The sequence below is a fragment of the Pyxicephalus adspersus genome, chromosome 2 (genome assembly GCF_032062135.1).
Source record: "Pyxicephalus adspersus chromosome 2, UCB_Pads_2.0, whole genome shotgun sequence".
NCBI lineage: Eukaryota > Metazoa > Chordata > Amphibia > Anura > Pyxicephalidae > Pyxicephalus > Pyxicephalus adspersus.
In genome coordinates, this window is record NC_092859.1 from 15,784,773 (window position 1) to 15,800,268 (window position 15,496).

General features: G+C 37.1%; 1 protein-coding gene and 3 non-coding genes across 4 annotated transcripts in view; 2 read left to right on the forward strand and 2 right to left on the reverse strand.

Moving 5' to 3' along the window:
- Positions 1-13,479, forward strand: part of LOC140322979 (LIM homeobox transcription factor 1-alpha-like) — a 31,056-nt gene extending 17,577 nt beyond the window's left edge. Inside the window, exons 4-9 of the mRNA XM_072399661.1 lie at positions 6,490-6,722; positions 7,931-8,088; positions 8,750-8,827; positions 10,016-10,133; positions 10,976-11,128; positions 12,784-13,479. Of these exons, the coding sequence (XP_072255762.1) occupies positions 6,490-6,722; positions 7,931-8,088; positions 8,750-8,827; positions 10,016-10,133; positions 10,976-11,128; positions 12,784-12,935 (892 nt within the window). The 3' untranslated portion in view covers positions 12,936-13,479. The remainder of the gene's footprint in view (positions 1-6,489; positions 6,723-7,930; positions 8,089-8,749; positions 8,828-10,015; positions 10,134-10,975; positions 11,129-12,783) is intronic.
- On the reverse strand, positions 11,532-11,604 carry TRNAV-AAC (transfer RNA valine (anticodon AAC)). Its single transcript has one exon. It is a non-coding gene; the product is annotated as a tRNA-Val (tRNA).
- A 464-nt stretch (positions 13,480-13,943) lies between the features above and the next one.
- TRNAV-AAC (transfer RNA valine (anticodon AAC)) lies at positions 13,944-14,016 on the reverse strand. The gene has a single exon. It is a non-coding gene; the product is annotated as a tRNA-Val (tRNA).
- Positions 14,017-14,844: 828 nt separating this feature from the next.
- TRNAV-AAC (transfer RNA valine (anticodon AAC)) lies at positions 14,845-14,917 on the forward strand. Its single transcript has one exon. It is a non-coding gene; the product is annotated as a tRNA-Val (tRNA).
- The last annotated feature ends 579 nt before the right edge of the window (positions 14,918-15,496 follow it).

Consider the following 15,496-nt stretch of genomic DNA (forward strand, 5'->3'; position numbering starts at 1 on the left):
GTAAATAAACTTGCTTTTTACATCACCCAAAATCAAAATGGGCATTTAACCCATGCAGTGCGAAGATTTTTAAGTGCTGAAGTTCAATTTTAAAGGCAAGTACTCCAGTTTCCTCCCTCATTCCAAAAACATGCTGTTAGGTTAATAAGGCTTGACCTTAGACTGTATTAAAGACATATGACTATTGTAGGATCATTAGATTGTGAGCCCTTTGAGGGACAGCTAGTGTCATAACTTTGTAAAACACTGAGTAATATGTCAGCACTATAAAAATACTGTATAATAAAAATAATAATATTAATAGCTAAAAACCAAGATGAGAGATCAAAGTTGGCCTTTGCTACCCTATGTTACCACTTCCTCCTGGATAATTGGTGATCCAATGACTGGTAGGGTAATATTCAAGAAGCAGGACAGGGATGAAAGCACAGATTCTCAGAATGGATGGAGAATCTGAAGGGAGATCTTTTCTCTCCAGCAAAGAGAACAGAGAGCAATAAGTATCAACATCACCAAATCTTCCTTCAAGTCTGGTGAGACCAGAAGTCTGAGGTTGCAGAGCCTTATACAATCTCACATTGCAGATATACAAATATAATACTAAAGGCATGGGAAGAAAATTAGTATTTTAATATTATTACACAGTATTTATATAGCGCCATCATATTACACAGTGCTGTACAAAGTCTATATTGGTGTCACTAACTGTCCCTCAAAGGAGCTCACAATCTAATGTCCCTACCATAGTTATATCTCATTATTGTAGTCTAAGGTCAATTTTAGGGGGAAGCCCATTAACCTAACTGCATGTTTTTCGGTTGCGGGAGGAAACCCACGCAGACACAGGAAGAACCTGCAAACTCCATGCAGATAGTGTCCTGGCTGGGATTTGAACCTAAGAATATTTCAGAAGGAACTCAAAAACAAAAGGTGAATCTTTCAGTGTAATACTTAGGCATATTTAACCCTATAGGAAAAGAAAATGTAATTTAATCTACTTTAACAAAGTTATCCCTTCAATCACCTTCTTTGGATTTGGTTGTAAGATGTATAATTTGATGACAAGGTGTTTTGATGTTGAAACGGTAGTCCGCTTTAATATTATGAATTTTTCCATTTATTACATGAAATATATAAATGCAGTTAATACAGGTAGTATTTGGTATAATCCATCTAAACAAAGGAAAACAACAATGTAAAATCTTTGTTTTTATTATAACCATCACTAGTGTTTTTCATTAGAGTGGGGGCTCAGAAAACATTGAATACATGTGGAGGTATAAGCTGAGGGTGGTATGTTTTGGTAGTAGAGCTTTTTCATTTATTGCATGTCCCAGGGGGAGAGACTTTTATTAGCATTGAGCAGCAATAAGACAGCCGCCAAGGATTCTGGGAAATTTTAATAAAGGAGACAAGGCTGTGAAATGTAATCAAATGTCTGATCAGATTACCTGATGCCTCAGAGTCACAGATCTCATAAAAATTGCAGGGACGTCACTTACTCAAACACCCAAGGAGGAAGTGAGGCCTGGATCGCAAAACAGAATTGCCCACTTCAAAGACAGTGATGTTCCCCTAGGAAAATCTGAAGTCTTCATAAAACCCTTCACAACTCAGAGGAGAAGAGAAAGGGAAGGGGAGAAGGAAGAAGAAACAAGAGGAAGGATGAAAAAGACAAAAGAGAAGAGTAGAGTGGAGAATAGGATAGGAAAGGAAAGGAAAAGATGGAGGAAGGAAGGAGAGGAGAGGGGGGGAGAGGAGATGAAAGAAGAGGAGAGGAATAAAAGAAAGAAAGGGAGAAAAATAGAAAGTAAACAAAACGTATAACTGTACATTGCCAGTGCAATCATTAGCATTTTTTCAGTTTAATATACAGTATTTGTTCCCGTTCCTTTCCTGTTTCCTTCATCCCTTAACCCCTCTGTATTTTTTTTCCTTTTTCTACCTTTATTTCCTCTTCCCATTTCCTTTCCTATTTTCCTTTTGCCCTCCTATCATTACCTTTCTTCCTTATCTCTCAAATTCTATTTTCATTATTTATTTTTTCTTATTTGCATTTAATTCCCTTTTCCTTTTTAATTGCATTTCTATTTTATTCCATCCCTTCTCTTCAAACATCCTTTGTTTTCTGTTACATTTCATTTTTCTACTTCCTTTTACTTTTTTATCTTTTCTTCTGTTATACATACATTTTCAGCTTGCCTTTTCTTCATCCATTTTTTCTTTCTATTCTTTTCCTTTCCTATTTTCTTTTTTTGCCTTTCTTTTTTTTCATTACTTTCCTCTATCCCTTTTCTTCTTATTCATTGCGTATCCCTGTATTCTTTAATGCTATCCTTTCTGTTAGCTTTTTTTTTTCTTTGTTTCATTTTCATTATCTCTTTCTTTTTTATAAGGAATTTCCTTTGTTTTCCTCCTTTTCTTGTTTCTTGTTTTCTTGATCCTTTTCCTTCCCTTCTTTATTTCTTATTCATTATGTTTCCTTTTCTGTATTCTCTTTTTGTTTCCTTCATCTCTTTATTTTCTTTTTGCCCTTTTCTTCCCACATCTATTTTTTTCTTCATCATATCATTTTCTTCAACTTTCTTTTCCTTTTCTTTCACTCATCCTTTTTCCCCTTTTTTTTCTTTTCTTCATTACTATTTTACTCTTTTCTTTTCAATTAAAGAACAAGCAATATAAAGAACAAGTATAACAATCATAACATCATAGTACAATAGAGCTATGCCTTTTTCCATTCTTTCCCCATCCTTTTCTTTCTTTTCCTTTGTACTTATATATTTTGCACTTGTTATTTTTTCTATTGTTCCTTCTATTACCAACTTTCTTTTTCCTTTCCCTCCCTCGTTTTTTTTATTCTCTTCTTTTTATCGGTCCTAAATAGAGCCATATATACAGGAAAATCCACCCATAGTAAATATATTGCTGTCAGATTCCCGTTAGTGTTTAATCCAGCAATAATGTCATTGTGCTCTCCTGTTGATACAGGGTTACACCATAGAGATTTATTATGTGCAGGCTGCGGTAATCCAGACGTTATTACATCGCCTTAACTGGATTCCAGCAATATTAAAAAGAGAGGCTGTTCAGGCGCTCGTGACACCATAGCCAGTACAGAGGCCTTATGGCGTAATGTAGGCTGACATGGTGTTTATTAGCTGGGAGCTGCCTGTGTTGTCTAATTACAACTTGGGAAGGCAGCTATGCATTGCAGGCAACAGAGATGAAGCTTCTTCATCTGTTAACTATTTGTCAACCAGACTAAATCATTTATTGCCATTATAATGCATTTGTGATATCAAAATAAAGTCTTGGAGTAATAAACTAAAACATACAAGGTTATTGCTATATAAATCATTCCATGGAGCTCTGTCCTCCCAAACTTTCAAGGGCACCATAAAGGGGGCTTTATTGTACCAAATGAATCAACAAGACACATTTCATCATTATCAAATTACATTAATATTTTGAGTAAATACTTTCTTGCCATGCATAAAAAGTCAATATTTTTAAGCACCCTAATCTACACTAAAGATCACATAATCACCAAATACTGGAAGAATTATGGGTTTCTTGTGTCATTAGAGATTGTTATTAAAAACAAGTCTTTTAAACAAAGACTGCTAATGAAAAATCAGTCATTTAAATATTACACTTTTTTCACTGTTATATTTTTAGGGAATGTATAGATGAGTGTTTCTCAACCAGAGGTCGCTAGGGGTTCCTTAAAGAATAGGAAATGTGTGCCTCTCAGGGCGGTTTAAATGACACCACTTAATCTTTTTGGCTATCTATAAGGATGACATTCTTCCCACTTCTCAGCAACGTAGGCGGTATTCTTACCACTGATCACCACGCTAATGTACTGTGAGTTGTGGGTAAATTATTTTTAACAGGGGTTCCCTGAAGACCTCAAAACTATTTTAAGGTTTTAATCATGTTAAAAGTGGTTGAGAAAAGCTAGAATAGTGGTTTATAAAATAATATGACCAATACTATAAAAAATAGTATTTATGAAATATTTTAAAGTATAGATTGTATTCCTATGTAGTTTTTGGATTCTGTTCCTTAGCTGTTGATTACAGAGCTCAATAGCCTGATCTTTTCAGTGCCAACACAATTAACATCCTTCTTTACTAAAGAAGTTTCCACAGTTAATTCTTTTTTTTTGGTATGGTTTATCTTTAAAAATTTTCATCATTTTTTCTTTCACTTTAAGCAAATGCAATGTTGTTGTTTTTATAAGATTATATAGGACTTTCTTCTTGTACCCATTAGTAATAGCGCAGATGGAACTCTTTTTTATTTGAAGATGTTTAGTAGCTTTCTTGACTGCTTCATAATTCTGGAAGCAGCTTAGCCTGTGAAACGTCTTCAACATTAGGGAGTCCAGTTCAATGTGACTAACTACTACGAGATATACAATGACTTATATGATATATATACAGAAAAATAAATAAATAAATAAATAAATATATATATATATATATATATATACAGGTAGTCCCTGGGTTACATACAAGATTGGGACTGTAGGTTTGTTATTAAGTTGAATTTGTATGTAAGTCGGAACAGGTACATTATTTTATAAATGCAATTAGGACAGATGTTTGTCTCAACATATTATTAGGCAGCGTGGTGTCAGTTACTGTATAAAATCCTCACTGTGAGTTAATCACAATCAAAGCAAGAAAAAAAAAAATTTATGGAGCCTAGACTCTCATTAATTTCTGGAGCAAGCTGTGCTTTGATAAGCAAAAAGAAACAACTGCAAAGTTTGTCTTGGTCATTAAAGAGTTACAAGAGGTTGCAGAAGAGATCACCCACAACCTCAGCTGTCTTTAGCAAAAGACTTCTGCAAGTCATGCAAACCGGCCCCCCATCAAGCCTCTGTCCTGCACACGAACAAGCAGGGAAATCCGTTCCTATCTAGGAGTCGTCCGTATCTTGGATGACCTAACTTGGGGACTACCTGTGTATATATATATTTTTTTTATATACTTACCTAGACACACAGGCCAGCCTTCCTCTCGCAGCACCCGCGAACATCTGGCACAGTTTCAGGGAGCAGGCAGCAGGGACGTCTCAACGTGTATTTAGTTTAGCGAGCAAGCTAACAGCTGTTTCTGCAGAACAGCGCTATGAAAACATTAGTAGCCAAACAGTCTACTGCAGTCCCTGTACTGAAAATGTGACCTGAAACTCATGCCGGAAAACTGAAGAATCCGGATTATCGATGGCCAGATTTTTGATTGTCAACTGTACTATTATTATAAATATATGACTTTATATATTACTGTATTTATATATTTACATATTACACAGCCATGTGGCGTAAATAGGGGGTTGTAAATGACAGACAGATACAAACAATGACACACAGGAGTATGCCCAAAAATGCTTACAATCAAAGAGTAGGGGTTATCAAAATCTAAGGGTTTAACAAGGACAGGGAGGGTGAACAGGACACAACAGCTTCTGCCATGACTTGACAAAGTGACCATACAGTCAAAGTGACCATACAGTCATAGTGATCGTGGGATCAGGGGTAAGAGAACATGGGATGGACTTTATGAGGACATTGTCCATAGTCACTTCGGTACAAAGTGTGATAGTGCCTCTTCAAAATTGAATTTTAAATACAAGACTGCTACCAAACAAAAACTAAACTGTATACCAGATTTTACTGGTGACCAGATTACATGAAAAAAAACTAAACTTTATTTGCTACATGATAACTGTTTTATGTTTTAGGAATAATTTTTTCTCTCCATGGTTGGGGCTTCCCCTTATCAGTCCCCCTAAAAGCCTTTAATGCATCAATTGCCAATTTAAAAGTATAGTTTAATCACTAGTTTAGTCACTGGGTCATTGGGGTTGATTTGCTAAAGTAATACGCTGTGTTCACATAAAGGGATTTTTCAGCCTAACAAACAAGATGAAGTTTGTTACTTTTTGTTTGATTTTCTTACATGTGACTGGGTTTTCTTTGCAATTTGTACTATCACTATATTAACTAAGCTAAATTAATTTTCCCCTGCAAGATGATATTTGGCCTTGGTAAGTTAACAATCAAAACAGTTTTCTAAAATATTCACCTTTTGACCTGAACTCCTGAAAAATAACATTGTATTTCTTTTAGCCTCATAGCTATATATTTGTAGTGTGAGATCTAACAATTGCTGCCTATGGTTGATATTCTCAGGAGATTTGAGATTATTACGTCTGTTCTGCTTTTTGTTCTCCTTGCTGGTAGTTCTGGCATGAGGAAGCAAAACCCTGCTTCAACTGTAATGGAGCCTTGGGGCAAAAATTAGCTGCCGGGTGGCCAAGGGAATTACTGGTGGCTAGTCTTTTGCCCTCTGCTGGCTTTCTAAGGGCACAACGCCACAAATCAAATTCCCATTTTTAGATTAGGGGTTAGTTGAATGTATGATACCCATTGAACAGTGCATTAAAGACTTGAATGCATCTATCTTCTCCTTTTAGGCTGTTCACCACAAAATGTAACAGCTGCCTGAAAGCAGTGATGCCATCAGAACTTATCATGCGTGTCCTCGACAATGTTTATCATGTGGCTTGCTTCTATTGCTGTGAATGTGAACGGAAACTGGAGCGAGGAGATGAGTTTGTCTTAAAAGAAGGACAACTGTTATGTCGCAGCGACTATGAGAGGGAGAGAGAGATGCTCAGCGCGTTTAGCCTAACACCTGCTGGATCAGGTAAATTCAGATACAAATACTAAAGATATAACATAATCAATACAATTCATAAGACTAAAAAATGGAGTATTAATATTATAGGGACCCCTTTGCTGCTGGTGCTTTTTCTCCAGGGCAGTGAAATATTTTTAAGGTTTGTCTGCAGCACCTTCTACTGGTGAGATTAGTTATTACATAATAAACCTATATTAAAAAAAAATCTTGCACCCTTCAGTGCCCTAAAGTGTATGTGCAGTTTATATGCTGACAAGAAGCATGCTGACAGAGGGAAAAAAAGTGTGGCAGAGAGATGAGCTTATTTCTGTACTGCTTCTCCTTTTACTGTCCAATCACATGCTAGGGCAGGTAGAGAATGGCTTGGAAGTGAGTTGAATGAACATAAGACAGAGGGTTTCCAGTAGCAGAAAAAAAAGTACTGCAGAGAAAATCCTAGATTAAAAGTGAATATTGCATCAAAATATGGTTTTATTTCACTAATATTGAATAGAGTTCTGCTTTAACTAATTGACATTGCTGTTGGCCACCATAAGGACCCTCAAAGAGTTGTAAAGAAATCACCACCACCCCAGACCAGACAATTGTCCATTTTTGTGCAAAATGAATGGGCTGCCGGAACACAACTCACTTCAGTGCAGGACACATGCATGCCATCCATTGCAATGCATAGGAACAACATGGGTGAATGGGCCCTAATTTTTTTAGGAGCAAAAAGCTGCATTAAAGTGAATGTAAGGGCATTTTTTTAGGATAGAGTTAAATCCTAACTCGGGTTTCAATTGCTGTTTTTGTTCCCAATAGGAAGATTCCCTTTCTCTATTCATTGCTAAGATGGAATCGGGTTATTGCTCTTCAGTAGAGTTAAGCGCACACTTTCTACAGTTTGGCAATTATTTCTGTATGGACAGCCTGCTCACTGCAACGCCACCTGTTATTTCCTATAGAGGAAGGGTGGGTGCTAGCATCAGGCCCCCCTACTGCAGAGCTATAAAAAGAGTTTACAACAGAAAACTATGATATTGATCCTTCACGTCAGATCCCTAGTGGCCTCTTCCATGACATTGGAGGACACCTGTATACACAATAGATTTTTTTCCTGAAATGATCCCAAATAATAATTTTTCTGGCTATGAAGATCTAATATGTCTATAGACCTTAACACATGATTTGGTAACAAATTTCATCTGTGTACAAATTATGTTTTGTTTTAGTTAAAAGTGAGGATGAAGATGGATGCCAACCTCATGGTAAAGGAAGCGATGAAGCAAAAGATGTCAAACGCTCAAAAAGGCCAAGAACAATTCTGACCACACAGCAGAGAAGGGCCTTCAAGGCATCATTTGAAGTGTCTTCCAAGCCATGCAGAAAGGTGAATGTTGCAATCATTGCTGTAACACAGCTGTGAAAACTACATCTATTTACCAAAAGAGCTGTCTGCTGCTGTATATAACCAGTGCGGCTCCCAATGATTCTTCTTCTGGTGGGACAGACCCTTTTCTGAACCTAGATTCCACATTCTATTTTTTCTCCATAAATATTAATTATTTAGGTTTTATAAATTTGTTTAAAAACCTTTCCTAATTAACAGATATTGTACTGAATTTTTATGACCCATCAAGTCAGCCATAGGTTCCTCCAAAAGATGGGGATTCCTTGGACTGTGGCTGGTTGATCTCACATTAGATCGTGGATATATAGTTCTATGGCCAATGCCACTTGGAAAAGCCAACACCATGTCAATAATGATCTTTTTTTGGCACTCCAACCACCAGGGTCATTATCTCCCCTGTCTACCATCGTAAATAGGGCCAGACCTTCCCTTAGGCAAAATGAGCCACAAGCTAATCAAGTTATCGGCAAAGCAGGGGGGCTGCGGGAAGCTCCTTTCGGACACCACTCCTTAGATAAATGGCAGAACAGTTAATGCCTCCGCAACATTTTGTGTCAGAAATGCTGTTCATAATATGTATGATGTACATAAACATATCTATTACTGATACCACAACCACTATTTTTTTTATTTCATACAGGTCAGGGAGACATTGGCAGCAGAAACAGGGTTGACAGTTCGTGTTGTTCAGGTTTGGTTCCAGAACCAGAGAGCTAAGGTACAGCCATGATTAACACCACAGGTCTACTATGCATTATTTTTGCCCTCTAATTATGTGATTTTAGCTGTAATAACCTGCATGTGTCTAGTGATAGAAAAACTGTGCAAAACTGATTCCCCTCCAAAAACTCAATTTATTTTACATATAAAGAAAGTTACAAAACAAGGCATTTGCAGCCTTGATTAGATTAAATCAGCCTTTCCACAAGTCATCTGTCACATAGAAAATAGAGAGGCCATGTGGACAGATTAAACATTATTTTCAACAAAAATCTTCCCATAACATTATTTGTGCATTTACCAAATTTAATAGATTTTACTGTCTTGTAAAATCTTCCATTATATGGATATCCTAAGGGCCTAACATGCATTTGAGAAGTCAACCCATCCTTTTCTTTGGTGGTAGATTCCAGGGTTTCTTAATGGATTCTCATTTTGTTGCAGTTAGTCATCTCTAAGAACATGAGTGATCTGTGACGCATTTAAGATTTGGCCCACATATAGAATCAGCAAAATTTTACTTGTTCCCCCAGTCCACTATAGTACTTGTTCCTGTATATGCTGTACAAGAAATGTATTTCCCTAGGTCTGTAATTGCTATACATAGTACTTATTCAACTAGCCCTGTATGTGATGTGCATATTCTTGTATCTTGTGCCCTGTAGCCTTGTATATGCAATACATGGTACCTATTAAGTCAGCATATGCTGTGCATAGTACTTGTGCCCATAGCCGTGTATGTCACTATATCATGGGAGAAATTATATCCATCAGAAAGAAACATTCTGTCAAGACCTAACTGCCATCCAAAGATAAGAATTTGAGGTCTTTGCTATTTATCATGCACAGAAACTTATATTTTTGTTGCAAAATTAGTAGTGGTGTCAAAGTACAACAGAACAACAAAGTTCCAATTTATAAATTTCCAAGCTAAAAGGGCTCTATTTATAAAACAAGGAATCTGACTGTCCCTCAAACATTCTCTGATGGAGAATCTATTATTGCCATTGAAACACAAGGAACTGGAACATTCCCACCAAAGAATGATTGAGGAAATATCAATTTCCCTGTTTTATCAAAAAAGTCCACATAACTGTTTTGGGGTAAAATTGTTTTTATAACTCTGATTCTGATTACTCATATCCTTACACTCATTCTGCACCGCTAACATTGTCATACCTTGTAGATGAAAAAGATAGCCCGGAGGCAGCAACAACAAGATCATGAGCAGCTGGCAACACAACGCCTGGGATCCGCCTGTAGAAATCGTAGGAACAGCAGACAGAGCAATGATGACAGCGAAGGTGGGAAAAGTTAAAATACTGGGAGGCATTCAAGCAAAAAATTTTAATAAGAAAAAAATGAGTATATATTAACTGCTTACCTATTCAGCACATAGATTATTGGCATTTCCTGGCTGTAATGTAAAAGTGATTTGGGTGTCTGTAAAGCTGCTCATCACTTTAGCTAAACAGTGATGTGTGCCTCCATCAACGCAGATTCTGTGCCCCCACTGCGTAGACTTATCATTCTATTTGCTCTGGTGTCCTTTGTTACCAAAGCAAAAAAGAGGTGATGCTAAATATTTTATTAGGAGCACTCATGTAAATTGATAGGGGAACACTACTCTATTTAAAGAAATTTCCTTTACCTGCCTGTTAAATTTCTGGGATGACAAAGGGAAGTCGAAATCCCCCAAACAGTACATGGATGGCAAAAATAAAAAAAGGGGTTGGGTATGCTGGCTGATCTCTATAATAGATCATTTGCTTATCAGATCAGCCCAGAGCATGCTTCAAAGGAAACTGCTTCCAGAGCCTTAATAGTCTCCTTTCCCTTTCCCAGTGCCTGTGCCATTATTGCCAAAAAGTCTAACTGTTGGCTTTTTCTAATTATTAGTAGATGAAGTAAGGAAAGGGTTGCACAATGCAAATTTTGATCAATTTATAGCGTGCCCCATGGGGTACTGCTGCACTACAACACACTTACCTACATTTAGACCAGCAATGTCTTACCACTATTAAAAAACCCATAGGTGAATTTTGACCAAAAGTAAAGTTCCTAAGTGAGACAACAGTTTAACTTAACTAGGCTGAAGACTTTTACTTATCTCCTGTTATCACTTGCCCTATGCTTTATTTCTTAGATGGTGGTAGTGGTATAGAAGGTGTTATTTTGCCGTACTCCAGAATGGCACAACAGTCTCTTCTTCCATTGGATCAGAGTATCTACAATACAGATCTGTACAGACAGGGTCTCACACCTCCACAAATGCCCGGTGACCATCTTCATCCATATGGTGAGTATAAATGACTGGACCCTACAAACAGCAGTGACATGCAAATAACATTTACTTTTTTTGTCTGAGCATTATTTTTTTTTCAGTTGTAAAAATAAAAATAATTAAAAAAAAAAAAAACATAACTTTTCATGTATCCAAACCTGCCAGAAGGTGCAGTAAAACTGCCCAACATAGATGGTAACAACATTTACCATGTGTCAACCTAATTACCTAAATCCACTTAGGCTGTAACATGTTACAAGCAGAACTATAGTTCCCCAAAAAAAGTGCAATCAGGCAGGTTACGTTATTTTAGAGATAGGTGATGTTGCTTCGGATTTAAAGACCTGCCTTTTGCCATTTTTCAGAAAAAATTTTAGTTATAATGTAATATTCTTTTATCAAGAAAAAAAAAAAAAAGTGTTTCCGCCCGGTCTCGAACCGGGGACCTTTCGCGTGTTAGGGGAACGTGATAACCACTACACTACGGAAACTTACAGATAGGGATGTGGGAGGTGACAGGGGTGGGGTTATGCATTGCTCAATTCATGTATATTACATGATGCTGCTACATTCTGCTGGTTTACCTTTGCTTGAAGGAATCCACCTGCCAGGCCCCTAGTTTTGATACAATATCATAGTATCCATGGTGGAATTTTTGCAAAGGGCGGATTATACTACTTGCACACCCATACCTGGAGCTCGGCTTAGTTTGCCACCTTAAGGCTAATGCGTCCTGCCAGACCTAACCTCTGAGTTTTATTTTACTACAGTTGGTAAAGTTTTTGGAATTAGTTTGTGTACCCATAACATTTTTAAATGAGTTTCTCAGGCTACTTATATCTACTTCTCTACTGATAACTTGCTACTCCAAAGCCCGTTCGCATTTCAGACCTAAACTCTGAGCAAAACCTCCCTATCCTTGGTACAATTTTTGGAACAAGCGGCTCATGCTACTGGTACTTTAGATATCTTGACACCCTAAGACTGCTATCACCTCCAAGCCAAAAGTCTCATATCTTAATATCCTGACAACATTTTTGGAAGAAGTGGTTCATGCCAGTTTAACAAGTACAGCCAAAGGCTCATGTATGACAATCCTAATAGGCACTATAGTCATTATCTGATGTGCCAGCCTCATAAATTCAGTGAAAAAACATATGTATTTCTGTATCCATGTATCTCACATAGATCCCTAACAACTGAGGCAAAGTTTTTAATCTAAAAAAAGCATTAGCATGACCAGAAGCTTACTTTGGAGGCTTAAAAGTTTTTGAAAAGTTTTACACTTTTCAGAAGTACACTTATTTCTATACACAAACCTTTAAGATGGTTCCTTTTCCCTACTTTTCTCTCTTGTTTTCTTTGTGCTACAAAATAGCGAATCAGACATTCCCTCAAACTTTCCCTTATAGGAATCTTTTAGGTTTATGTATTTCAGTGGCAGTAATTGATTCCCACCAGGGAATAATTGGAGAAATGTCCATTTTATAAATAGTCCTTTTTTCTCTTTTTCTTTTACTCTCTTTTTTTCTATCTTATCTCTTCTTTTTTTCAATCCATCAGCTATTGGATATATAAATAATAGTACCGTCATAAAATAAGGACGATGAGCCTCAACATCGCAACGCACATAAGGTTCTCTTACTAAATAGATTTCTTTATTCCAACAGACACAGACAGTGTTTTCCACGACATGGACAGTGATGGTTTGAATTATCTGGGTGGATCTTTGCTGACATCTTCAGAAACCAGCAACCTACAGGCCCGTGTTGGACCCATCGACCGCCTGTACTCAATGCAGAACTCTTACTTTGCCTCCTGACATGATAGATGGTGTGATTTGTGACTTCTTTTCACTTGTGGATGCTTCAGATGTTGTACTGGGCAAATATTTTCATATTTGACATATGAACAATACTTTAAATAGATTTGTCTGTTTTAGATTTAGTAATAATTTCTATTTAGACCCAGAACATACTGTACCTGTATTGCATGGTCTAAAGGCAAATTTGCAGCATAGTGCAATGACATCACCATGTTGTCCCTATGATGTCATCAAGAGAATTGGAAGCCTCCATGCAGATTCCCATTGTAGAAGCTTCTGCCTACCTCGAACAAATCAAGCAAATATCGTGTTGAGTCCCTATAATCTATAGAGCCTTGCCCACCCTGGAAGCACAGGTAATGTGCATGGGCTTGTGTTATGCATTTGACGTGTGATTTCTTCTGTGTTACTTTCATTTACACTGACTTGTATGGAGGAATAAAAGAAAAAAAGAACATACTGACCTTAGCTTAATCTTAAAGTTGATTAATCTGCTAATACTTTGGTTTCATTGGTTCTTCCTTATCAACATGCAAATGAAGTAATAAATAAAACCAGTTTTCATGACATATCTTATTTTGACCTGACTACATCATTACTGGATGCATGTGCTTCTCTATGCAATGCATACAGATCAAGACTGGTGGGAGTGGCCAATGGGGGTTATGCATATAGCTATGGTAATATCCTATTTAATGCTAACCCTCTGATATTGAAAGAATTTAAATCCACCGAATGAAACAGGCGGGTCATTGATGTCAGGCTGGGAAGTAAAGGACTAGATGATGCTGGATGTTCCTGGCCAGGAAATGGGTTCTTTTGACTTCCTGCAGCTTGCTAAAGCACATTGTGAAAAGCTCACAGTGTGCAGTGAAATGGAAAGGAGCCTGTTAAACTGTGAAATTCAGACAGTTGAAGTTCAGCTTTAAAATATAAGGGAACCCAATCACTAAAAGCTTATATGAGCTGTAAAATATTAATGTCATTTTTATTAGCAAGAAAATTTGTTTCCGCCCGGTCTCGAACCGGGGACCTTTCGCGTGTTAGGCGAACGTGATAACCACTACACTACGGAAACTTCCTGAGTGCCACTTTAAGGCCCCCTGAAAGGAGACTACAATTTGGCTGTAAAGATACAGCAAAGGCATGTGTAGCCACTGCATTAAAAAAGAGTTATTGGGCAGATCATCTGTTGAAGATAAAGAAAACTTTGCTTGACATGATCCAGGAAATGAACAGGGCAAAAAAAGTAAAACATTTCCATCCCATCATCTAAACCATCTTTATTAAATTGAAAACTCCTCTGAAAGACATTCAAAGACATTCGGATTTAAAAAGTGCTTTTGAAAATGTTTGCACTATATAAATGCATACAATAAATCTTTAAGCACCAGTGGTATCTGCTGGCTTAAATGGTTTATTTTGTAAATAGACTTTCATCAAGAATGTGTCAATAATCACACTGATCATTATTAGAGGTTTTTACGTACTGGCAAATAGAAAAATTAGCAAAATGTTTTTTTTCAATACCACAATTACATCTGACAATTACAGTATTAAACAAAGGCACAATACATCAGTGGCATTGGCTGAGTATAAGGGTTCAGCCAACACGTGAACACTGGGATCAAGAACCATACTAATCAGTTCCCAATTGTTAGAAAAGGCCCTTGTCTGTTAGTTACAGGGCAGTCTGCCAACTCAAAGCATGCATCCCCTGCATGCTCCAAGCAGTCAGATAAGGGTTAATACTATAGTACATGGCTCCTACTTTGAATTTTCAATTTTTTGGAATAGTAAACAAGCATATTTATGTTTCACTTGGATTATTGTTTATATCCTTGAACATACTTGTGGACACCAAAGTTTGAAATTCCTGTAGTGCACCAAGAAGGCCCACCAAGAAGTTTCCGTAGTGTAGTGGTTATCACGTTCGCCTAACACGCGAAAGGTCCCCGGTTCGAAACCGGGCGGAAACAACTTTTTCTTAAAGACCATTGCAATGTGACAGTATTAGAGCCAAAGCAGTGCTGCAGCTGTTAACACACACAAAAAAGGATCAAGTGGCATACTACACTGTCACAGCAATTTTCAAATCATAATTTAGAAAGACTTGCATCAAGTTCTCCTTTAACATGTTTTTACACTTTAATTTACTTTTATTTTTTTTTTAAATAATTAGTGGACATCCCATTCCAACCTACCCCTTCATGGGATGGCCTTGAAAGAGTAGAAATGTGAAAAAAAAGACACACATTTATCTTTATTACACTGTGAGCTCCTCTGAAATGCAGTGACATGGCTATGGACTTGGACAATTTCAGCACTGTATATATATATATACTTTCAGCCGTCACACAATCAAAATGATAACAAACAACACTGAGTGCTACCCGATCAATAGATTATTTTTGTCAGTTACAATATTAAAAAAGGACAGACTACAATAGTAAGGCTGCAGTGGCATTGGCTGGCTGAAAAGGTTTATATTTTGTTACAGACCTTCAACATGGGAGAGTATTAGGAGCCAGAGCAATGCTGCAGCTGCTACTGCCAAC